The sequence below is a fragment of the Protopterus annectens genome, chromosome 5.part0 (assembly GCF_019279795.1).
Source record: "Protopterus annectens isolate FY-2018-M chromosome 5.part0, PAN1.0, whole genome shotgun sequence".
NCBI lineage: Eukaryota > Metazoa > Chordata > Ceratodontiformes > Protopteridae > Protopterus > Protopterus annectens.
The window spans coordinates 497,694,120-497,720,227 of NC_056735.1; the positions used below are offsets into that span (position 1 = coordinate 497,694,120).

General features: G+C 40.5%; 1 protein-coding gene across 1 annotated transcript in view; it reads right to left on the reverse strand.

Moving 5' to 3' along the window:
• The window catches only part of LOC122802170 (X-linked retinitis pigmentosa GTPase regulator-like), a gene marked incomplete at its 5' end in the record, with an annotated part of 1,226,514 nt that overhangs the window by 837,706 nt on the left and 362,700 nt on the right, over nucleotides 1-26,108 (reverse strand). Inside the window, one exon of the mRNA XM_044071841.1 lies at nucleotides 3,068-3,130. Coding sequence (XP_043927776.1) covers nucleotides 3,068-3,130 — 63 coding nt within the window. The remainder of the gene's footprint in view (nucleotides 1-3,067; nucleotides 3,131-26,108) is intronic.

Here is a 26,108-nt window from a genome sequence, read left to right on the forward strand (position 1 = left end):
ATAACCCTCCCATCCACAGACACAAACACATGGTTGTTTCCCTGATCCTCACCAGGGAACCAAGCACACAAATGTGGCAAAAGTGTGTGTGCCTGTACCCCAAGAAGGCCATGCCCATCCTCTGCTTTTGATAATAAGTGCCTGAGCTGCTATTTGACCTTAGGTCGCCTAGGCCATAGTCAGGGTTTTATCCATCTATGCCACTGGTGCATGCTGTAAGTAGGTCTATATTAGTTCATCGCAATCCCATTGCAGCGAACACCTAGTCATCGACCCTAATTCAGCCAAAATTGTTTCAGTGAATCGCTGAATTTACTGAGGTCAAGTAAATACTTGCCCTACAGCACAACAGATCGACAGCTACAAAAATTGTACCCACACCCCAGCCCGCCCCCCCCCCAAAAAAAACTATTTGTACCAACTCTGAGATCACACTACAGTGGAGAAATGGGCAAAGTTGTGCTGTAGGGCAAAGTATTTACTTGCCCTCTGTAAATTCAGCAAATCGCTGAAACAATTTTCGCTGAATTAGCAACGATGAATAGGTGGTCACTAAAAATGGTTTGTGACTAACTAACAGAGACCAGCTGTAAGTGATTTTCACTACATGCACTCTTATCTTGTCAACAGCAACAAACTTTTTCTTTCTCTTAGCTATTATTTGTTGTTGTTGTGTCTTTCGGCTTATCCCAGTTAGGGGTCGCCACAGCGGAACTCTGGTCCGCTAATGTTTGGTAGTGGATTTTTACATGCCAAGTTACCAGCCCTGATGCACAACCTTCAACGAAGGCATGCCCATTCACGCATGCCTCCACACAGAAGACGCTCTAGCTGAGAATCGAACTCGACAACGTCTTGCTGCGAGGTGACAACGCTACCACAGCACCACTACCACGGACTTTCTCTTAGCTATTACTACATATAGAAAAAGACTACAATTTTTTTAAACTATTGCAAAACAGCTTTCTTGTAAAAGATGCTGTATGTAACAGAGTGCTCTCATAGCTGGGGTACAAAATTTGTAAACATTTCCCCATGTCTGTGTGTGTAACAATCTAGTGGTAAGACTGCTACGGGCACAGCTTTCCCAGTTTAAGTAACCAACAAAATATAGCAGTAACTTCATTATGCATTAGTGTTTTGTGCACCATTTTATTTTTTTAGGTGCAGCAGACTATATCAGGAGTTTTGTCTATTAGCTTAAGTAAGTCAAGGTCTTTGCATCAGAAGTCTCAACATATCTAAATGTCTTCTTCAGTGAAGAGGAATTTTCTGCAGGCCCAATTAATGCAATGAAGAAGTATCTTATAGCAGGGAACATGGGTAATGGGAAGAAAAATCTCCTGATCTGAATCATGAGAAGAAGGTATATTTGCCTCATGTAGAGATTTTAATCCTAACTAAATTTTCCCCATCTCTTTTTCCCATCCTGAACCTTTGCAGGTGCTTGTGAAGACTTATATCTCACTGCTCTCTATGTACAGTTTTGCTGGACTAAAGAAGGTACTAAACTAAGCACAGACTTAGGTCTCTTCTGTTTTTCTTTCTCTACATCTTATTTATTCTCTTGCACCTGCCAACCATGGGAAGCCCATTTGTTCCTTACTGGAAGGGAGCTCCACTACCATTTTGTTTCTGCTCTGTGGCAACAGCCACCTTAGTCCACTTATTTCCCTATCAGGTGAGAGCTAGTTGAGGCACGGCTGTCATGCAGTCATGATGGAAGTTTCTATATTCTCTACACCTTGTGGTGATGTGAGCACCTACATTACTGTGGATCCAGCTTTGCCCCCTCTGAAGGGCTGTACATGCTCCCATACATGCACCCTGAAGAGGCTACCATCTTACCAACATAACTCCATAACCACTTACCTGCTTCAGGTAAAGACTCTGTGCCTCCATGCCATAGCCACAGGTCGAGTGACGAGAGTCACCAACTCCATTCCCCTAGATGGTGCAACAACAAAAGGCTGTGCCTAAATCAAAACAACCCAAGCTCTTCCAGTGCCTGAGCCACGATTTCAGCTCAAATAATCTGGGACACAGCTAGGGCTTTGCCCCTCTGTGTCATAGAGCCAGGGTAGGTCTTCTGTTTAAAACATGGTTTCCTTTACCACATTAAAATGTTCCCTTATGAAGCTCTACAGTCAAAGGATGGCTGAAACAGACCGGACTGGGTAACAAGACAGAAGGCCTAGAGTGATATATTTACCTGAGATACAGTAGGCTATCAAATAGTTAAAACTTCCAGATCATGCAAGATCTTGGGGGACACCAATGCTGGCTTCGATTAAAGTGCTGTTAAGCTATTAGTTTTAGATGGAATTGAGATTGGTAGGAGAACACTGCTACGTCAAAAAACAACTTCATGTTCCTGTGCATGGAGGTTACTGACAATCACTACCCTCCTAAGAAAGAATGGTAATTTATTTCTTCTATAATTCCTTGCCAGTTTCCTTTGCTAATTCTTCCCTGCCAGGTTTTAATATTCTCACCATCTTCTGTTGTTCCTATGACAAACACCAAGCCTAAGTATAGCCTGCATCTTAACACTTACCCTAGGCAAAGCCAAAATCCAATTATCTTAATCAAGACCTCAGGTGTTATCCTGAAGTCAATGTTGTTTTAATACAGCACAAGAAGTGTCACTCTAAGCAAGTGAATACTACCAAAATCGGGTATTAGAAAGACATGAGTCATGTGACAGACTTTGTAGTCTTAGAAAGATATGTCACATGACTGACTCTGTAGTCTTAAACAAATTTCTATCCCTAAATGGTACATGTAATTTGCAGTATAAAGACAGAAAAAGAATAACGTATCTTAAGTGTTGGAGGTAGGAATAAAGGATAAATCAGACTTATTTCTTTTTAAATTATTTATTTTAAAGCATGTGTTCCCAAAAGCAAAAGTAAATGGCTGTCAAACAAGATAAAGATGTTTTAGGCACATATCTAACAGTTTAAAGACACTATGCAAATAAAATGAGCCTTCATGTGGCACTGTCATCATCATCATCATCATCACCACCACTGCCACCACAAAGCTATAGAAGAGTAGCACATACCTGTATAAACCAGTGTGTGATTTCTCCCACAAGCAACATATTTTACTTTTTCGGACCGTAAGGCTGGAACACAAATAAAAGGAAATATAAAACCAATATAAGTGCAACAGCTGGAATCTGCAACATGTCTGAAAGTCAAATAAAACAATGTTGAAATCTTCATCAAATGGTCCAAGGAAAAAGTGTTTTCATCTGAACCATAAAGATTTTATAAGATTCCCATAGAAAGTCCACACACACAAGCTTAAATAATAATTAAAATGTTACATGACTATCTTCATTCAAATTTAAAAGAATATGCATCTAAAAACCTATGTAAAAAAATACCTATAAAACGTCTTTGCAATTTGATTAAAGGTTCTACTAAAACATATAATGAATATCTATTATGGATAAAATCAATTTTGATTTTTTACATTTAATTTCTCTTTTCAAGATGCATTTAACATTAAAATGGTCAACGAGTCCATTACTTACAGTAGCATTTGATAATACATGCCATTCAAATTCATTGTTATCCAAAAGGTTTTACCCCTCACCCATCTAATATCAGGTTCAATGCAATCAACAGCATAAAACATTTTTTTTTAATATCTTTCACATTTGTTGGTATGTCTGTATAAAGCATTTTTATTCCTCTTATTTTTATGGCATACTAGTGTACATATACTCTTCTATTCAATTTTCTAGTAGTTTTGCTGATGTGAAATACCTGACATGACATACATTCTGCTGTATATACCACATATCATAGGATTATAGGATCATAGGAGGTTACTAGGCTTAATGGCTCTAGGGCCCTTACAAGCATAGCCAAGTTCAACCCTTGTTCCTAAGACTGTCCATTAAAAGCAGACACTAAAATCAGCACCTACTGCTCCTGCCCAAGAGGGACACAGGTAGAACCCCCAGGGTGAATTTCCGATTACCATCCAATCATCCAAAGTGTACTTAAATAGGGTCAATGAGGAGCTCTGTTTAATACGAATTGGAAGCCTGTTCCAAAGGTGAGGCATCCTCAGAGACAAATCTGTCCCTCCAGCAAGTTCTGTTGATTTCGCATATCAGGTTAAGGTCCTTTAAACAAGAGATCTGTGTGCCATTTGACTTGCAAATTGTAACATTTCCATTAAAGCAGGGTCAGAGAGAAATTGCCTTGCATGCAAAGCACAGGTCACCTATATGTGGTCTGCATGACACAGAGTAAAGTGACAGTGATTTCAGTCTGTCCACATGCGACAAATGCTGGTGACCCTGAATTTTCTTTGTAAGGAATCTTTGTGGTCTCTCCAATTGCTACAGGTGCTTGGAAAGGTACATTCCAAAGAAAGAGTTGTACTATTACTGGCCTGATGAGGGAAGAGTACAGGGGGCTTATAACTTCTTTTTCTGGTGGCAATGCACTTACTTATGAAATGAGCAAAATAAAATGCCCTTCTTACCACTGTGAAGACATGGTGATCAAAGGTAAAGTTGCTGTCAACCTGTGTACCCAGGTCTCTCATCACTGAATGGGTGCTTAGGGCACTGATATTGATGTGGTAGTTTGCAGGAAGACTGGGATGCACCAACCCCTGTGGGTGAGACAGCAAGTTTGGAACCAGGTCCAGAATCCATGGATGGTGAATAAGGAGAGGCCATAGAAAGAGGGACCACATTTGTTGAGGCCAAAAGGGTGCACTGAGGATCACTTTGCTTCTCAACCTTTGGGCTTTCTTCACGAACAGTGGAATGAGGGGAATGTCGGGAAAGGCATAGAGCAGTCATGAGGTTCCAACTGAGAAGGAGAGCATCTCTCGGGAACTTCCCCTGAGGGAGGATTAGGGCAAAACAGCTGCTGCATTTGTTGTTCATTGGGGAGGCAAAGAGGTTGCAGCAAGGTTGGCCATATCGATGAAAGATTTCCATCACTACTTTGGAATTGAGAGACCACTCGTGAGGAAGGAGAACGGATCTGCTCAGTTTGTCCACTATCATGTTGGAGCTCCCCAGAATATGCATTAGGATATCGCCCATTGCCATACTCTGAGACTTTCCTGATACAGGGGGTATGATCTGTTTTCACCCTGTTTGTTGATGTACCAGACCACTGACATGTTGTCTGACTGAACTGCAACTGTCCCCAGAGGGAGGGCAGATTGAAAGGCCTTCAATGCTAAGAACACTGCCCTCAGGACATTGATGTGTAAATTGGCTTCTTGCGGAGACCAAGTGCCTTAGACTGTTCTTCCCAGATAATGCCCCCCCCACACCTGATATGGGAGGCATCCATGGTCACTATGGCCTTGGGGTGAGAGGGAGTGAAGGTGTGGACTAGAAGAGTTTCCTCTGACTTCATCCACCAGGATAGATCCTTCTTGCAGCGACTTGTTATTAGAATGGGATAAGCCATGGGATGTGTTAGTATGGACCATTGTGCAGCTAACAGCCATTAAAGTAGCCTCATGTGAAATCTTGCCAAAGGTATTAAGGTTATGGTCACTGGCATACAGCCTAAAGCTTAGAGGACAAGAAGAGCGGGAACCTTGTATATGGATAGGATAAATTGTTTTTGAGACCTTATTTTTTGTAGCCTGTGAAGAGGGAGAGAAGCTACACAAGATATTGTACTGAGATGAGCTCCTACAAACTCTAGGTCTTGTACTGGAGTCAGCTGGGATTTTCTTTGTTGACCATTATGCCCAAAGAGTTGAAAAGAAGCAGAATAAAATGTGCGGCTTGAAATAGTAGACGCCTGGAGGGGGCATTGAGGAGCCAGTCATCTAAATAAGGAAATACTCAGAATCTGTGTAGTCTCAGGTGAGCTGTGACTGCTGCCATGCATTAGATAAATAACCTGGGGGCTATGGTGAGACCAAAGGGCAGCACTCTAAACTGGAAATGACTGGCTCATAGCCAAAAGTGAGAAACCTTATTGCGCGTTTGTCCACTTTTATGTGGTAATACGCATCCTGAAGGTCTCTAGAGCACATCCAATCATTTCCCTCTAGCAACGGAAGTACAGACTGTAGTGTGACCATCCAGAATTTTGTTTGCCGAACTAATTTGCTCACAAGACTGAGATCCAGTATTGATCTCCACTCCCCTGTCTTTTTTGTCACTAAATAACTATCGCCCTATAAGCCTGACTAGCCTGGTCTGCAAAGCTATGTAGCTTATCATCATGGAACTCATAAACAAAGACATTGGGAACCTCCAAACACTGGATCCTACCCAATTCGGCTTTGTTAAGGGTAGATCTTGCCTCTTGAACCTGGTCAACTTCTTTGAAACAGTCACCAAGGCCATAGATGAAGGAAAGGTAGTCCACACAGCCTACCTGGACCTCGCAAAAGCCTTCGACACAATACCCCACTCGGGCATCATAAATAAGCTCACCAGCTTAAATATCAACCCCTATGTCACAAGATGGGTTGCAAACTGGTGCAGGGATAGAACCCACATGGCAGAATTGCAGGTGCCATGTCAGAATCTAAACCAGTTACAAGTGGCATCCCACAAGGCTCAGTCCTGGGACCTCTCTTGTTCGGTATATATTTCTCTGAGGTACAGGGTAACACGGGAGGACTATGGCTGACCAAGTCCGCAGATGACTGCAAACTGGGTGCCATAATCGACTCGCAGACTGACACAGGCATCCCCCAAAAGGGTCTCACAGAGACAGATAACTGGTGTCAGAGCCATGGCCTAAAGCTAAATGCCAAAAAGTGCATAGTCATCCCCTTTGGGAAAAACAAAGTGCCCACAAATTGCCACATAGGTGGTAATCCATTAAGTACGGAAGAAGTAATTAGGGATTTGGGGACCCAAATAGATAGCAATCTCTCCTTTGACAATCACGTTGCCAAAGTGGTTAGAAAGACCTTCTATGTAGCCCACTTTATCACGAAAGGGTTCACATCTAGATCAAGAGAGGTCATTGTGCCCCTCTACTCGTCACTCATCAGGCCCATAATTGAATACAATGCCCCACTTGGGATGTACCTTACCCGACACCTGCAGCAACTGGAAAGACCCCAAAAGTACCTCACCAAGAGGATCAAGGGACTCAAACAGATGCCCTACGCAGTTAGGCTAAAGAAACTCCAGTTCTACTCAGTTGCTTACCGCCTACTCAGAGGCGATCTGTGCCTGACGTATAAAGCCATGTCCAACCAGAATTAATGGACATGCTCCACCTCAGGAAATCCAAATCATTTAGAGCTACACGCTCCAGGGACTTAAACCTCAGCACAGAAATAAATAGGGCATGCTGGAGGGACAGATTCATATCCCAGAGGCTCCCCTCACTCTGGAACAAAATCCCAATCCATGTTAGGCAGAGCCCCTCAATGACCCTCTTCAAGAGAAATCTTGATGAGTGGATGGGAGATCGTAGGTTTACCCCTGGGATCTCTTCTGTGTCCCTACTAGACAGAGGCACAGTAAACTAACCGTAAAAGGGCTATCTTCTGTTACCTACTATACAGAGGCACAGTCAAATAATCTAAAAGGGTGGCGAAAGCCAAACACACTCTGGCTAGGCTTATAAATGCCCTAGGGCAGATAGCCTAGTATCAACCTATGAACCTAAATAGAACCTTGATTAATATTCGGATCCTAGCTGGTCTGGCAGGACTTCTTGGATGACTCTTTTTCCCATCACTTTTGAATCTACAAGGCTGCTTGATCCCTCTGATTGGGTGAAACACTGGGGAGTCTTCTTTATGATTATGGGAAAAGAATGAGGGGAATGTCATAACCTCTGGCAATGATTCTCTGCACCCATGTATCCTACCTGAACTTCAAAAGAAGACACAGGAAGCATTTTCCTTAGTTGAAACTTGGCTTTCAGATGCACAATTAATACTTAACCCAAACGAAAAAAAACTCCTCATCTTCCAAACCACCAAACACAATCTAAACACCCACCAATTTAATATTAAAGTCAATGACAAACCATTATCCCCCCAACAGACCACACCAAACTACTTGGGAGTTGAAATTGACAATAACCTCAAGTTTGACATCCACATCTCATTAACCATAAAAAAGTACACAAAAAAACTAGGAGCTTTATACAGAAATAAGCAATTCCTCACCAAAACAGCCAAGATTTCAGTTGCAAATAGCCACCTTATTTCCACGATACTCTACGCCTCTCCAATATTTACCACCCTAAGGCAAAGTGAGTTAGGTAAACTCGAAGCTTGTTTAAAAAAAAATAGCAAGGTTTGCCACCGGCGCAAACTACCGTAGCCACCACTGCACCTCACTTACTGAACTAGGCTGGCTAGAACTCCCTCACCTCCTTCAATGGTACCAACTCTCACTCGCCCACAAACTACTAAATCATCCTCTAAAAGTCCCCTCCCTCCAAAATCCACTCCAACCCTATCATACCGCCAGACCACTATGCTCCAGCAACAAAAATCAATTACAGGTAACTAAAACTAGGAACTCTGCTGGAGATGCTCTCTTCTCCTACTCCATAACCAAATTATGGAATACCTTTCCTCACACTGTAATGTCTGTGTCATCACGCACTAACTTCAAAGCTGCTCTAAAATCTCATCTAAAAGAGCACTGGACATGCCTCTGTAACAAACCTCTCTAACATCTCTACCCCAACCTCTCTAATCCCCTTTCTTCCACCCCTCTAACTACTTTCGATTGCAGCCAAATACATTGCTTGTAAACCTAGACCTCAGCTGTAATCTTAGCCACTGTTATTCAAGAGTAATAGCTGCTAGCTCAGCAATTAAAATACTTGCTAGTCTTTATGACACCAATGATATAAGTGTTGTACCATTTAACTAAATCATTTCAATTTGAACTATAACTGTTTACTACTATTGTTAAACAAAACCTACCTATACTTCTTGTAGCTTGTAATTAATTGTTTTTAATTGTTGTTTTTATTGTGGCGCTTTTCTCCCGGGCCTCCGCTGAAAAAGAACCTGTGTCGTCGGATTTTCCTGGTCAATAAATGTAAATAAATAAATGTATCGGATGTTATTAGTTGCCAGGCTGTCTGGTGCAGTGAAAGTCTTCCCCTGACTGCTTCCAGAGGTAAGCAATCATGCCTCTCTTCAGGAGTGCTGGTAGGGTTGTCCAGAGAATGAGTTCTGGAGCTCTGATTTTGTGGGCCATCTCTGCCACAGGGTGGGCATCTTCCATTAGAGCTCCTCCCTCCCTCTGCCCTGAGGGGAGCTACCGACATATGTGCCTTGAAAAGGCTCTTGGGACATCTTGAACCACATCTTCCCACTCCTCTGATTCCTGGAATAGAATCGCTAAGGAGCAGAAAAGTGAATGCCCACAGCAGAAAGGGTCTTTCCATGTTTTTCACATCTAGCTAGTGTGTCTTTAACTTTGGGACCAAACAGGGAAGATCCGTCAAAGGGGCCACTGATGAAGGAAGATTTGAAAGGCTCCGTGAACTCACACAAACGCATCCAGGCATGACCCCTTGTGGCAACACCTCAACCCGCTGCTCTGGTCATCCCCTCAGCTGCGTGAGTGACCAGCCTCCTGGACAAGTTCAATACAGACTTCAGGGTGGACAGCTGAGAGGCAACCTTATCCCACACCTCATCAGACACAGCTCCAGTGAGGGTATATGATAACTCCTCGATCAGATCCTTCTGGAGTCTAGTAAAGTGTGCCATGAAATTCAAGGACCTCAGGGTGAAGGTCAATGAAGCAGAGGCCCACTTTCCAAATCTGTCCATCACCCTAGACTCTCAGTTAGGTGGATGAACAGTGGGACTATCATCGGCAAGTTCCTTCTTGGTGACCGCTGCCACCATCATGGCATCTACTGCTAAACCCTTTGCCCAGTACTGGTGATCTTCAGGTGCTGATAATATCTTGTCTGGTCTCTAGGGAATTGGCTCTATGGAATCAGGGGCCTTCCACACCTGCTGCGAGATTAACTTAATGACATCATCAGTGGACGGGGTCACCCATGAAGTAGATGAGTGAGCACTAAAGGCTTGCAAGTACACAGATTCCTCAGAGAATGGGTCTTTGGGCTTCCAATCACCCCTCTGTGTTAGAATCTCCAGGATGTCTCCAAAGGAGACATCTTCAGGGGGTGACCTGGGGAACCCTCCCCCTTCATTGAAGTCCGTGTCTTCTGTGACAGCTTCTTTCACGGAATCTAAGTGCTTCCTCTTGCTTGTCTTCTTTCAGGGTGGTTCCTCAGTGGGAATCTCTGAGGAAGACTCTGAAGAAGAGGGGCCCTGTACAGGGGTAACTTGCATCTTCAGTGCTCGCTGTCCTGATGTGAGAGATGGTGGCAGCTCTGGACCAGAAGGTATAGACATATCACACTCTGATATAGTGTGACGGATCCACACAGTTTACCTGATTTTTGATGCCCTAAGCCATTGAACTGCTGTGTGTTTGTAGGTGTGCTTGATGTTAGATTGATATGCTGTTAATTGAATAAATACATGATATGCTGCTTAATATTATAAATCTAAAAGAATTATGCTTCAAAGGCAAGCCTTGCACACTGATGCTGGCATAACTGAACTTTAGTTAACCTTTGGAGTTGTTTGCCAGTTTAAAAGTTGTTTACCAGACAGAGGGGGATTTCAAAGAGGAACTATACCACAGGTGTGTGGGCAAACGGCTTTCTAAAAGGAGGAAGTAATGTATAAAACTAGACATTAAGGGGCTTGTTGACAACTCAGGAAATGATTTGTAATGTTTTAAAAACAGTTCATTAGCTCATGAATAAACTGGTGATCTAAATATCATCAGCTGAATGATTACCTAATGGCCTAGGTGTAATCAATTGAACCTATTGACCCTATGCCATGCTCAAACCTATAAAAGGCTCAGAGGTTGGTAATAGATTGGAACTCATCATCATCGGATCTGATTGAAGCAAGAGCCTGAACTGAGCATACAGCATTGCCTGCCAGTGTCGGCCCTGTCTTGACTGAACAGATAGCTGTACTGAATAGGTTTGGAGTCCCCTATCAGTGGCAAAGATGATTCTCTTTTGCATATGCTTGTATCCGGATCTGATTGAAGCAAGAGCCTGAACTGAGCATACAGCATTGCCTGCCAGTGTCGGCCCTGTCTTGACTGAACAGATAGCTGTACTGAATAGGTTTGGAGTCCCCCTATCAGTGGCACAGATGATTCTCTTTTTGCATATGCTTGTAAGTACATGATTTAACAGTTTTTATAATTGTTAATGTGATAGGTCATAGGTTAGGTTTTGCATATTAATGTGATAGGTTTTTTTGCATATTGACTAGTCAATTGCTTTTTTTTTTGTTACAAACCTTAATTGTTAAAAGCTAAAAATAAAATTGCTAAAGTTTGAGCCTTGGTCTCTTGTGTCATCTCTAATACTGTATTAACCACAGAATTTAGTAACCTGACCAGAACATATAGGAAGGGCCAGCTGAGAGCCCACAAAAGCTAATACCCTCTCTGTGAATTGGAAGGCAGATCCCCCCCCCCCCAAAGAGGGATGGGAGCCTGGAACCAAGAAAGACAATCTTGAAACAGAGGTCACACCACACTCCAAAGAACCAGCAACCAAAGCAGGAGCCGGGGAAGAGCACGTAACTGTCAGGGCTCCGAGAGCCACGGACAACTCCAAGAAAAAAGGTAGGAACTGATCCAGAGCCCTTGGAACAGACAGCTGAGCTATGGCCAAGAGAATATACCAGTTATAAGGAAACTGAAGATACCAGAGCACCACCTGGAGCTGAAGAGGGAGTGCCTGTTGATACCAGGCCAACTAGACCCAGGGGAATTGAAGTGGAGGGCTCTAAGCCTCTGTGATGGCCAGAGAATAAAATCTGGAGGAATCTTGGGAGAAAAGACTCCCACTCTAGAGGGGAGAAAGGTCTGAGAAGGGGCAGGAAGACCCCTGGCCACCAAAAGCTGATCCACCGATCTCACAACATCCACCTCAGAAAGACTCCTGTAAGACTGGACTGACATCTCTGAAGGGGATTCTGGCCTTTCCAAAAATGGACTGGGAAGTTGACCCACAAAGGGGATCTATGGAAGGGGAATACCTTGTTCTGGAACTAAAAATGGTTCTTACTTCAGCACTGAAGGGGTGGGTAGAATCTGCTTTGGTGCACATGGTGAAGTCGGTACTGACTGGGAAATTAAGGTGGCTGGTGCCGACTTCAGCACAAAGCTCTCGGTGCCGGAACTGCCATGGTTGCCAGTACTGAAGATTCTCATTCTGTCAATTTTGGAACCTTACTCTTCGGTTCCAAGGAGGCTGATGGAACTGAAGATTTCTGTCTCTTAGTCTCTGGTGCCGTAGGAGAGCTTGGCACTGAATGACTTCTCTTTTTATCCAGGTCTGACTTAGATGAAGTAGGATCCAACTTAGACAGGGCTTCTTCGAAATAAGATTTTAGCAGTCCTTTTAACCTCTACTTGTTTTGTCTTTCTACTAAAGCTCTGGAACTGAAGGCCTTGCAGATAGATCCATCAATGTCTAAATGGGGTGCACACAAACAGTATGCACATGAAAGATGCCTGTCTGCATTAAGCATCTTTTAACCACAGTCTTGGCAATACTTGAAGGCTGAATTGCTCTTTTGTTTTTCTGCCATTTTGTGAGGAACAGAAGTCACCAGCAAAAAAGGCTGACAGAGACACTCACACATACACATACACACAAGATAGATGGAAATGTTATCAACGATGGTAGAGAGAATACCAGGAATGGTTGAGAAATTGAGGAATACCAATGATGGTAATATACAAAGAGGATTACCTTAAAAGGTAGACAGAAAGGTTGCCAACAATGGTAACGAGAATACCATGAAGCTATGTAGGGTAGAGCAGAATCAATCAAGAAAAGTAAACGAGAAGGAAATTAAAGTAACTGTTTAAAATTAACAGGAATTTGTTAAAGTGGAATAAAAGGTTTTTTAACTTAGCTGAAGAGTATCGACTAATGCATCTTATCAGAGCAGCAAACGAGATCTGAGGTAATGGGGAGAGGGGCATTGCGGGTAGAGTCTTAGCTTTAAAGTTTTTTGGCTAGTACGAGCTGTATAATGGCTGAGCTGGTTCCGAGGATCAGAAATGCGTCACATTCATCAAGAATGAATGAAGACTGACAAAATCAGACCTAAAATTATTCTTGTCAGAGGGGAAAAAAGTACAGTTTTGTACCTACCATAAATGTAGATGTCCGATAGGTATGCATCTGCAGTCATAACATATGGGTTGTCCTGCCTCAGGCAGCCCTTCGGTCGGCCGGATTCCAAAGTCTGGGTCTGGCCTCGGCTGATGTCGCACTTCACCTGACGTCATAGCTCCTGGGGTATAAAGGCATCAGCCAATGCCATTTTCCTCAGTGTTTCTTGCCCCAGATGCCAGGTGCCCTCCAGGAAGGCTAAATTTGTATAAAAGTAGAAAATTCCAAACAGTAGAAATCAAAAAGTATATATACATATATACATACAAACAAATACACCATAATAGATTCCCCCAGCTAGCTAAGAGAGGGGTAAGTACCCTAGGAATACCACAGAGGGGAAGGAGGGTGGGTATTCCTGACTGCAGATGCATACCTATCGGACATCTACATTTATGGTAGGTACAAAACTGTACTATGTCCTTCAAGGATGCATCTGCAGTCATAACATATGGGTAGAATACCATAGCCAAACTGGGGGAGAAGGCACTAAGATAATGATGGTGTAGTTAAGATCCCTTGTGAAACTGCAGTTGCAAAACCTGCTCGGGATCTGGAGTATAAAGGAAGATTGTAATGCTTGGCAAATGTATGCACGGAGCTCCAAGTAGCAGCTTCTAAAATGTCTTTGGTAGCCACTCCTCGTAGGAAAGCTGTAGTGGTGGCTGTAGCTCTTGTTGAGTGAGGCCTGACATTTTCAGGAGTTGTCTTTCCATGAAATGAGTAGCAGAATCAAATGCAATTTCCTATCCATTTTGAGATTGTCTGTTTTGAAATTGCTTTTCCTTGCACTCCTGTTGCATATGCTACCAGAAGCTGGTCAGTTTTTCTGCTGGCCTTAGTTCTGTCCAGATAGTAGCGCAGTTGTCTGTGTACATCCAAGGTGTGTAGTAGTTTTTCCCCCCCTGTTCTGTGGGTTAGGGAAGAATGTAGGTAAATGAATAGCTTGGTTCAAGGATACCCTGGATACCACCTTTGGCATAAAAGTAGGATTGGTTCTCAGAGACACTTGTCCTGGTGAAAGATAAGGAAAGGCTGCACTGCCATTAATGCCTGTAACTCGGATACCCTTCTTGCTGAAGTGATTGCTAGCAGGAAGGCAGTTTTCCAAGATAAGAACTGTAAGTCTGCTGTTGCTGCTGGTTCAAAAGGGGGAAGTGTTCATTTTTCTAGCACAAAATTGAGATCCCATGCAGGCAGAGGTGGTTTCCTTGGAGGTTTTACATTTTTGATCCCTCTCAGAAATTGTCTGAGGAGAGGATGAGAGAAGACAGGAGGATCCATGTTGTACTCTGCTGAAATTGCTGATGCATGAATCTTAATGGAAGAATAGGACAAGCCATTGTGGAACAGTTCTGCTAAGTATTCTAGGATGTGTGCTAGGTTTGCCAGTGTGACATTTGTTCCCTTTGCTGCACTCCAAATGAGGAATCTCTTCCATTTGGCTAAATATGTTTTCCTTGTGGAGGGTCTGCGAGCCTCCAGGATAATGTCCTTAACCCTCTGAGATAAAACAGGTTGGTTTTGTTTTATGCAATTTTCCAAGCAGTTAGCTGCAGCGTTTTTAAATTTGGATGCAGGGTCTTGTAGTTGTTCTGCGTTAGAAGTAAAGGACATAGAGGTAGAGGCCATGAGTTCGTCCGAGACATGCTTCTCAGTAGCGGGTACCAATGCTGCCTTGGCCAGTCTGGAGCTATCAGAATTACCTTTGGCTGTTCCTCTCTGATCTTCAGTAGAACTTTGTACATCAATGGGAGAGGTGGAAAGGCATATACTGTCAGGGCCTTCCAGCTGAAAGAAAGGGAGTCCACCCTCCAGGCTTGTGGGTGGTATACTCTTGAGCAGAATTTCTTCAGTTGGTGGTTGAGTGGGGAGGCGAACAGGTCTATCTCTGGCATTCCCCATTTCTTTGTTATGGTTTTGAAGATGTCTGGATGCAGCATCCATTCGTGAGCATCCGTGGTAGTTCTGCTTAAGCTGTCTGCTAGTGAATTCTCTTTTCCTGGTACGAATCTGGCCTGCAGTTGGATGTTGAGATTCAGGGCTAAGTTCCACAGGTCCATTGCCATCCGGCATAGAGGGTATGAATGTGTGCCTCCCTGTTTGTTGATGTACCACATGACTGTGGTATTGTCCGTCCTTATCAGCAGGTGTCCTTGCTGGAGGAATGATTTGAATGCCTCGATTGCATGCTTCACTGCCAGCATCTCCTTTAGATTTATGTGTAGATTCAGCTGGTCTTGGGACCATAGGCCTTGGATACACTTGTCTTCCATGTGTGCCCCCCAGCCTAGGTCTGAGGCGTCCGTGGTGATGGTCTGCCTTGGATGTGGTTTGTGAAAAGGCAATCCTCTGTTGATCTGGCAGGCCTGAGCCCACCACAGGAATTCTTTTTCAGGCATGGAATGATTGGTATCAGGGCTTCTAGACTGTGTCTGTGTTGAGACCATACATTCCTTAGGTACCACTGTAATTTTCTCATATGCAGCCTGGCATGTGGGATCAAGATTATGCAGGATGCCATGTAACCCAGGGCCTGCAGGACTTTCCTTGCAGTAAGCTGAGTTTGTCTTGTTAATGCCATGAAGTAGACTGGTAGTTGCTTTTGTTTTTCTTCTGTGAGAAAAGCCATCTGAGTTATTGTGTCCAGTTCTGCACCCAAAATGTTATCCTTTGGGATGGCACTAGTCTTGACTTTTGTATGTTGACTGTGTATCCCAAGGCTTGCAGCAGTTGTATGACATAGGCCAAATCCTTTATTATTTTTGTCTTGTTGTCCGCTTGTATTAGGCAGTCGTCCAGGTATGGGTAGATTTGAATTCCCTGAAGCCTGCAATGTGCAATTACTGATGCCAGGCATTTCGTGAATACTCTGTAGATAAGCCAAAGGGCAATGCTGAGAATTGATAATGCTCTGATCCTGCAAGAAATCTGAGGTGTCTTCTGCAATCTGGTCGTATAGGGGCGTGCAGGTATGCCTCCTTGAGATCTAGAGTCACCAGCCAAGACTCCTTGCCCAACATGGGAAGAAGTTGCTGTAGGGTCAGCATCTTGAATTTTGGAACAATGAGATATGTGTTCAGTGCGGACAAGTCGAGAATAGGCCTCCATTGATTTTCTTTTCTTGGTACAAGGAATAGTCTGGAGTAAAATCCTTGGCCTTGTTCCATAGATGGTACCTTTTCTATCGCTCTCATCCTTAGTAAGCTGATGATTTGTTTTAGAGCCTCTGATTTCTGGCTTGGTGGAAGGTTTGGCATTCCTCTCTTTTTTGGTAGAGTGTGGAAGTGAAACCTGTAGCCTTTGTCTATTGTTTGCAAAGTCCATTTGTCTCCTGTAATGCAATGCCAGTTTTTTGAAAATAAAGCTAGCTTTCCGCCCAAGGGTGCTTCCAGTTGTTCCCTGGTAGGCGGAATCAGGGCCAAGTCATTGTGTCTGTCCTGTGGAAGTGGTTGCAGTCGCAGTTGTGGCGGCACTTCTCTGGTTGGCAGGTTGCCACTGACGACCCCTGTAGGCACTCCTTGATTGACCTCTGCCTCTTGGGCGTCTATTTCTGCCTCTCTGTGCTCTGGAGGTGTCTGGAAAGGACCAATTCTTTGAAGGCCAATTTCTGCTGAACCTCGGAGGTTGGACCTGCAGAAAATCCTTGACTGTTTGGACTGATTTTGCTTTTTCTTCCACTTTCTTTAGAATCTCCTGTGCAGGGGAGCCAAATAAACTTTGTTTCTCCATAGGGGCATCTAGGAGTTTAGACTTAACATGGTCTGGCAAGGATTGTTCTTTTAGCCAGGCATGCCTTCGAATCACTGCTCCAGTCATAGCTGATCTAAATGAAGCCTCCAGTGCATCATAGCCACATTTTAAGAAATGATTACTGACCTGCTGAGAGTTGTGTACCAAATCCTGAAGGGACGTACGGTCTAAAGGTTCAGGAGAGGACAGCTTTTTATTCAGCTGATCTAACAAAAATTCCTGGTACTGTATCATGTGAAATTGACAGTTTAAAGCCCTGGCAGAAAGAGTAGCAGATGTATAAACCTTTTTACCCCATCTCTCTAAAGCTCTTGGTTCTCTTTCAGAGGGTAGGGGTTTTTTGGCAGAGGCAGCTGCAACACCTTTAGGGCCCTGAGAAATGGTTTCTGGGTCTGCAGCATGGGCCTTATACAAGTGGAAGTGAGAATCCGGGACCCTGTAGTATCTGTCAGGTTTGGCAGGGGCCGGGGGAAGAGAATCAGGGGCAGTACTGGCATCATTGTATGCATCATCAACAACTGATAGTACAGGTGGTATGGCTAAAGGCCTATGCTGTGGTAAGTGTAAAAAAGTCCTTAGCCTTTTCCTAGAAGCAGAAAAATCCTGACCCTGCCATTGGAAGTGTTCCCTCATTGAGTGTAGAGTTTCCCCAAATGAAAATTCTTCTGGAGGGGAGGCAGAAGGAATGGAGTCTTCTGCATCAGAATCCTCATAAGGTGAGTATGGTCCTTCCTGATGGTCAGATAAATCTGAACCATCCGAGGAATAGTCAGAGGAGAGAGGTTCAGGGGGTTCAGTCCTAGGCCTCTTTTCAGGAGGGGGTTGTGAGGCCCTGTCTGGGTGAGGTTGGGATCCCCTGATCAGAGAAATAAGGTCCTCAGCAAGGCTGAGAATCTGAGAACTTGAGGTAGGTATGTGAGAGGGAGCTTTTGTAGGTAAGGCCTTGGAAAGTTTAGCTGCTTTAGCCCTGGAAAAGGCCTTGATAGACATAGAAGCAGGGGGTCTAGCTGCCCCACGTGCAGGAGTAGAGATGTCCAACGGAATGGTGTCGGACAAATCTTGTGTGCCTGCTTCTTCAGTAGGAATTTCTGTAGCCGACTCAGCCGGGGCCTGTGTGGCCTCGGTTGTCGGAGGCATGCTTTCGGCCGAATGGAGAACCGAGGTCTCGGTTTCAGCCAAAACCGCGACACTCGCGGTAGGCCTAACCGTGGTTTCAGCCGAAACCTTGGGCCGCGAGTGTCGGTCCTTTTCCTTGCGTTTTTTAGCTAAATGTGCAGTTGGAGTCTCCGACGGCATTTTATATGCAAAAGCGGAGCCAAAAAACTCTTCAGCAAACTCCGACCGACGTCTAAGTGTCCGTCGGTTGAAGGAAGCACAGGCTAAACAAGCTGATACGTCGTGGTCTGGGCCTAAGCAAGGAAGGCAATAAGAGTGGAAATCCTTATGAGGTATTTGTTTCCCACAAGTTAAACAATTATTTACTTTGTCTGACATCGGCTGAGGCAAGAAAAAGTCCCCAACGCGGTACTTAACTTTTTTAGAAGTCTTTGGTAGCTGAAATCTCTGGATCTGACCGACCGGCACTTGCGAACAGCTTCTGCTTCGGGCACCGCGCGGCAAGAAAGACTGAGGAAAATGGCGTCGGCTGATGCCTTTATACCCCAGGAGCTATGACGTCGGGTGAAGTTCGACATCAGCCGAGGCCAGACCCAGACTTTGGAATCCGGCCGACCGAAGGGCTGCCTGAGGCAGGCCAACCCATATGTTATGACTGCAGATGCATCCTTGAAGGACATCATTTGATTCCTTAGAAGATACAATTTCCTTCATCCAGAAAAATAATTTATTTAATTCTCTGATGATATGGACCTGAGTGTATCTTTAAAAGGACAGGCTACAAGGAATGCCTGGACTGTTAAGGAGAGCAAAAAAAAAAGCTCTGAGACAAATAAAACTACCTGTTAGTTATTTATATTTTATTTGTCTTAAAACAAGTCGTTTCTGTAACATCTTTTAAATGAAATCACCTAAAGGTAATACTTTTCTATTTTCCATACATCAATTTCAGTTTACAAGTATTAGTGTCCTTTTACTGTAATATTGCAGTTTTTCATTAGAGAGGGTAAAGTATACAGTAAATAAGCTTATTTTAACTAAACCGTTATGAATCTAAAGGGAGCAGCGTACTCAGTTATATTTTTTATTCCTTTTCCTTTCTTTTCTGTCCTCTCACTCTTTTCTTTTCAGCAATAATTTAGTAACTGAGTAACTTTAAAAGAATGAGTCTTGTTTGGGGGCTGGTTTGACTGTTGGGAAATGTATGTGTGTAGATGGGAATGTTAAAACTCTTTACTGATTTAATTTTTAATATTTAACACAGTATTTACAAATAGTGTTACTGACAATGGGGATATAGTTAAAATGTGTGCACTGATGTGTTTTTAATCTCCTTTTCTTTCTACTGATGTTAAGGTTGTACAACTTCCCCCTGCTCATCTGATGTTAAAAAAATGTTTTTGAGTTTAAATGTGCCCTGCAGAATGTGTCCATGAGCCTTCTGTGTTTAAAGACTTTCTTTTCAGTCTATTTTTCCGCCAAATTACTTCAGAAGAGTTTAGAGATTGTTTTTAGCTTCCTTCAAGGTTTTGTGTTTCTCTGCTTTGCTCTAAATCCTTCCTGAACAGTTCCCAAGTCAGAGAAGTGCAACATGACCTCTAACCCCTCAGAAGCAGGAAGCTTACAGAACACAGAAAAAGGACTGCTAAAACAGACTTTTAAATGTTCTAGATTTTAAAATATCCGCAGTATTAAAGACAAACTGTAAGTAGTGCAATTTAACATAACAGTAATTCACTTCTGAATGGCTTATTTCATTTATATACACTTGGAACATCTGTTTAATTATTGAAAGAGGGAACAAGTGAAATGATGCACAAAGGGTACATACTGTACTTGATGTGGAGCACACAGAGGTGTTATCATTAAACCTCAGACACAATACATAAATGTACACGTAACAGTTGGGTGGAAATTTATGTTAAATGTTTTCAACAATACTACTGAGTGCACTATTCCCTTGTAGCTGGTACTCTGATTCTTTTTTAATGTAATTCTGAAGTTTTTCATGAGTATCATTTCTAGTTGAAGCATCTGTTTATATTAGATAATGCTGACGCACCACTTTATTAGTTAGAAGACTCAGATATGTGTCTTATGCAGGGAATAATGGAATAACATAAGTTGAAAAACATACAATTTCATTAAGATAACTTATATGTCTGCATAAAATACAGAAATTAGCAGTCTGCTTTATAATACACCCTTGTTAGTTAATGAATATGAATATAAATAGCCAAAATCTATGCAGGTTGTTTTTCACAAGCTTCTAGTCTATGTGAGAGATTAGATTAGAATTTGTAATCAGTTATGAGGTTTTTGTAGTGAATGTGCTGGATATGTAAGTAATTTATATATGCAAAATGTTAACATAGGTACTGGTTCATAAACTTTTTACAAAGTGTAATAAGTACAGGTAATCTGTTTGTTATACAATGTTGTACATATAGGACTTGAGTGTTATTCTGGTTAAATTACAGGCACATGTACCTTAAATACATTATTTACTCATAATACAGAGTTTCTTAATTCATTTAAATATTTCAGCTATTAAGAATGGTCTGAGCATATCTTCAATATGATAGCCAATATATAAATAAAAGCAGGGTTGGGAGGGTGGCATAATAGTTAAGGTGTTTGCCTTGCAAACACAAGGTGCAGGGTTTTGAGTCTCACAAGGGATAATTGGCTAGGCTTATAATGGCTTGCAAGGGCAGTTAGCCTAGTACTAACATTTGAACCATTTGAACCATTTATGTATAATTACTGCTAATTATTATAAATGATTATTTATTTAAAGTTCTTCAATTTGACAGGTCTTATTAAATATTAACCTTGTTAAGTAGTTTTATTGTTTTATAGTAAGTTAACATCTTCTTAAAAAATTGTAAAATATTTATTTAGAAAATGTCAGTTTATGTACATAGAAGTAGTAGCAACAATGTGATTGGTTGGGTTATTGTGCAGTTAGTAAGCAGCTTGTATGAACTTTTCATCAAGCCTGGAATACTTTATTTTATGTTGGAGGTTAAAAATTGTTTTTAATTCAGAATTTTTCACATCATCCTTATTGTGTTTGTCCATAAAAAGTTATTCTTTTGTTAGTGTAATGCTTAATACACTAAATCATTTTATAGTAGTTTCTATACCTATTGTTCCAAAAGATGCTAGCATATAAATGCCTTTCATCAAATATAAATGGGTTAAATAACTCTTTAAAGAGGAGTAGTTTAAATAAATATTTAACTCTACATAAAGCAGGCATTGTTTTTCTACATGAAATTCATTTATTGACTAAAGAATTAAAGAGATTGCTGAAGATTGGTGGTAAAAGATTATTCGGTCTTAACTGGCTCTCACTTTGGCTCAAAAAGAAGAGATGTTCTTATTCTCTGGAAAAAAAGTCAGGTCTACCTAAAACAGTGGATTCATATTCTGACAAAAATGGTATGCTGGGATTGGTGTTAATTAAAATTAATAAAAAAATACTACAACCTTATAAATACCTATTGGAGCCCTGGGACTGGTTCTAAAACAGTCAAGAAATACTTAGATATTATAACACTATACTCCAAAGGAGAAATGTTGATAGCTGGTGATTTTAACTGCATCCTGTCAGATAAAGACACTACAAATGTTAAACAAATCAGGCTATCTTCAGTAGTGAAACATTTAAATCATTACATTAATACAATGTATATTAGATATCAGATTTAAAACTAGATGGCTATTTAAAATAAACTCACCATTCCTTCAGATTTGGGACTCAAACCAATAATGACAAAGTACTGGCATCCAATGCATTATACTCGAAAATAGAGGTGGTATTAATAGTTTCATGTTCCTTATATGACCAAAATGCTATTATATTTAAATTAACTTTAAGTCCAAACAATTTAATTTCTTGCCACAGACACCCGACATACTGTACTGTCTTGACACCCGACATACTGTACTGTCTTTCGGCTTTTCCCGGTTAGGGGTCGCCACAGCGGAACTCCGGTCTGCTAATGATTGGCAGCAGATTTTTACATGCTGGCTTGCTGGGCCTAATGCACAACCTTCAACGAAGGAATGCCCATTCATGCATGTCGACACACAGAAGACGCTCTGAGAATCGAACGTGCAACGTCTAAATGTGAGGCGACAATGCTACCGCAGCACCACCACTGCAGCTCGCTAAAATAAAAGGCTTTAATGGATGGTTAATAAAATACATTAATCAATTTAAGGAGTATAACAATAATGGTGAGGTCACTGATATCATACTATGGAACACTTTAAAAGCTTGCTTATATGGTAAAGAACTGGTACATTTGTAAAATAAAGGAATGGAATAAAGAGTTAAATACCTAGAAATCTGACATAATAAGATTCCATTAAACTAGAAAACAATAAATTACAGTCATATTTAATAAACCCCAAGAGCCTTCATAGAATACCTTATATACTGAAAAACATGAATAAAATAAACCATATCAATGAGATTGTTTATAAAGAAGGGAATAAGACTATTATATCTGAAAGATATATTGAAATGTTTTAGCAAATATTATGAAGAAATTAATAAAACCTGAGTAACAGAAACTTATTGAATATATATTTTTTAAGAAAACAGACACAATAAACTATAAAAACAACAAAAAAGCAAGACTGATAAGTATTTGTTTTCCTTTAAGGAATTAAAAGACTAAATTAAAAAATCTTAAAATTAATAACGCAGCAGGTATGGACTGGATAATTTCTGAGCTATATAAAATTTACCTGATAATATTTTAAAATTTGTATTAAATGCTTTGAAGAAGTTAAGAGTACATCTAATATCCCCCCATCATGGAGATTTTCTCTTATTACACCCATTTTAAAGTCAGATAAGGTCCCTGCTCTATGTTCTTCTTATCGACCTATATCACTTTTAAATGTAGACTACAAGATTTTCATGTCTATTGTAGCAAAAAGATTAAATCAAATGTTCATTGGTCTAGTACATGAAGATCAGACTGGGGTTTACAGTTAATAAGAAAGTTCAAGATAAGATAATAAGGTTCTTTTCTTTGATATGCTAAACAAAAATAAAACAATGTTTTTCATAATAAGCTTAGATATGGATAAAGCTTTTGACGATAACAATTGGTCATACTTGTTCAGAATACTAAATGAATATAACTTTTCCACGGATTTCATAAAGTTAATTAAAATCTTATCAAAGTACTCATCCTGAAAAGTGTACATAGTCTTACTACTGTTTCAAGCAAGAACAAGATTGTAACGTTTTTTTTTTTTCTTTCTTACAATATTGTATTCACTTTTGTACATATTTTAGACTACTGCTGGTCTGTTATTAGTTATCTGTGCTGTTCTGGAGCTTTTCTCCCATGTCTCCACTGAAAAAGGTCTTTTGCTCAGTCAGACACTCCTGGTCAACAAATGTCAAATAAATACAATAATAAATAATAAAAAAGCTTTAAGATGACTCAATTTATTTTGTCAACATAGGTTGCTTTATGTCTAGCCCCTATCTTAAAAAGTACCAAACAGGGATGCTCTTTATCCCCTTTGCTATTTGCACTTATTATAGAACCACTTGCTAATTATATAAAATCTAACATAAAAAGTTTTTAAATAAATAACACATTTTCTTCTAAAATTCAACTTTTTTCTGATGACATTCTACTCACTAGTGGTAATACTGAACTCTCTTTGGATCACACAGTTAGCTCTATGGAGTATTTTGAAAAGACTTCAGGCCTGAAATTCAATCACAATAAAACAAAAACATTGCTTATAAACAAAGGAATAACCACTAAGTTAAACTTTTACAAAATAATTGGCTGGAACAATTTACAGTTAAAATACTTAGGAATTACTATTGAGACTAATAAAAAAACTATTTTAGTTAACTACCAAAACTGATACAATATCCAAATTAACAGACAATTGGAATAAATTATTTTTTATATTTGAGGATGTACTTACATCGATCAACATCTTACCAAAAATCTTATTCTTTAGTCAGTCATTAATTCTTCCCCCTTCTAAAAAAAGTATAAAAAATGAATTCTACTTTACTAAAGTTCTTATGGTATACCAAAAATGCAAAAATCTTTTTAGACTGCCACATCAAAAGTTGGGAGGAACGAGGCACTGGTTTACCCAATACTGACATATTCTAAATCTGTAATAATTAAAGTAATATTCCAGTGACATGACTCCTCTTATGATTCCTGCTGGAAATCAATATATGAAAATATACTAATAGACAATAGCAAATCTTAATAAAAACTTATACAAATTTGGACATCAATACTTATTTGGGTTTTAAAAGACTATATATTAAATGAAAAACATAAGTTTATTCTCTACCCTTTCATAAATCACGTTCTATTAATATTCAACAGATTTATGAATTTGAATTATTTAATCAAAGATTTATAATAATTTATTTCCTATAGCGTTCACAGGTGGATGCTTAACATCTTTTAATACAATGAAAATGTTTGACTTAAAGAATAGCAACTTAATTTATTATCATCAATTTCTGAATGGGAATAAAATACAGTCAACTAATTATCTGATTGCTAGATACAGTCTGGAAAATAGTAATTGGTTAGATATGCAAACTTTTAAGGAATATATTCAAGACAAAATTAAATAACATTAGACATACAAACTAAAACTATTCCAAAAATCTTTGACTTCTTTTCTAATATAAACAAAAATCCATCTAAAGGTGAGTCATACTTGTCAACCATGCATAAGATTATTAGAATTGCATTTGTTCGCCCTGAATTGTCATACTGGAGTTAACTCGACAAAAATAAATAAAGTAGAATTTTCTGAGAAAAGTAAGAAACTATCCTTAAAAACTGCAGGAAAATCAACATCTTCTCTATATACTGGAAGATTTATACATGGAATTTTTTCCAACAGAGTTTTTCTAACACCCCACAAAATTGCTGTTAAATATAAATCAGAAAAAATAAAATACTGGAGATGTAATGAAGCCTTTGATGCAGAATGGGTTCATATGATCACAGAATGCAAAATAGGGTCATCTTTCTGGGCTGATTTTAAAGGCTTTTGCCAAGCATTGTGGTCAGATAATTGTACTGTTGCATATTCCTTGATTATGTTCAATGCCCCAAGCTGCAGACCTTATTTCAATATCTCAAATTCCTCTTCTTTGGTCTGTCCTAGCTATTGCTAGGAAAGTTATAACTAAAAACTGGAAATGCAAAACTACTCTCGCTCTCTCTTTTACTAGTGAATTTATCTGTCTAGCCAAATATGTTTATAACAATGAATTATCAACCATAAAAATGAGAACTAGAAATGTAACTCATCAATACATAGCCTGGCAGAAATTTAATGATCAATTAGAAAAGATTACGCTCCTTACCTTCATTCTTCTTGCTCACGTTACCGCCTACCAAGGCTCCACTGTGATAATGCCCAAACATTTTCACTGCAAACTCTCATCACCTTCCCTCAAACATTCACTCTATAACTACATTGCCTCAGACACCAACCCCCCATCCCCAATACGCCTATTCAATTACCAAACACCTACCACATTTAAGAATACAATTTCCCTAAGATATGACAGGTTCTTTACTATGTATATAAAATATATCCTAAACACCCTTTCGAAACTAGTCCTCAGTGGAGACATACACCCTAACCCTGGTCCCTTCAACACTAACCTCACCACAAACCCTCCTCCAAAGCAGTCCCCCATAACTCAAATCACAGCCAACAAAAAGCCATCTGACCTCCTTATAATGTCCCTAAACATCAGAAGCATATGTAACAAAATCCAAGACCTACATGCCAACATAAGTTTGTACGCCCCAGATATTCTCATCCTAACTGAAATTGGCTGAAACCTCACATCAAAATGAGGAAATACTCCCACCTGGATAAAACATCCTTCACCTAGACAGACTGTCCAAGAAAGGAGCTGGTGTAGCACTGATGTTTAAACATACCTCA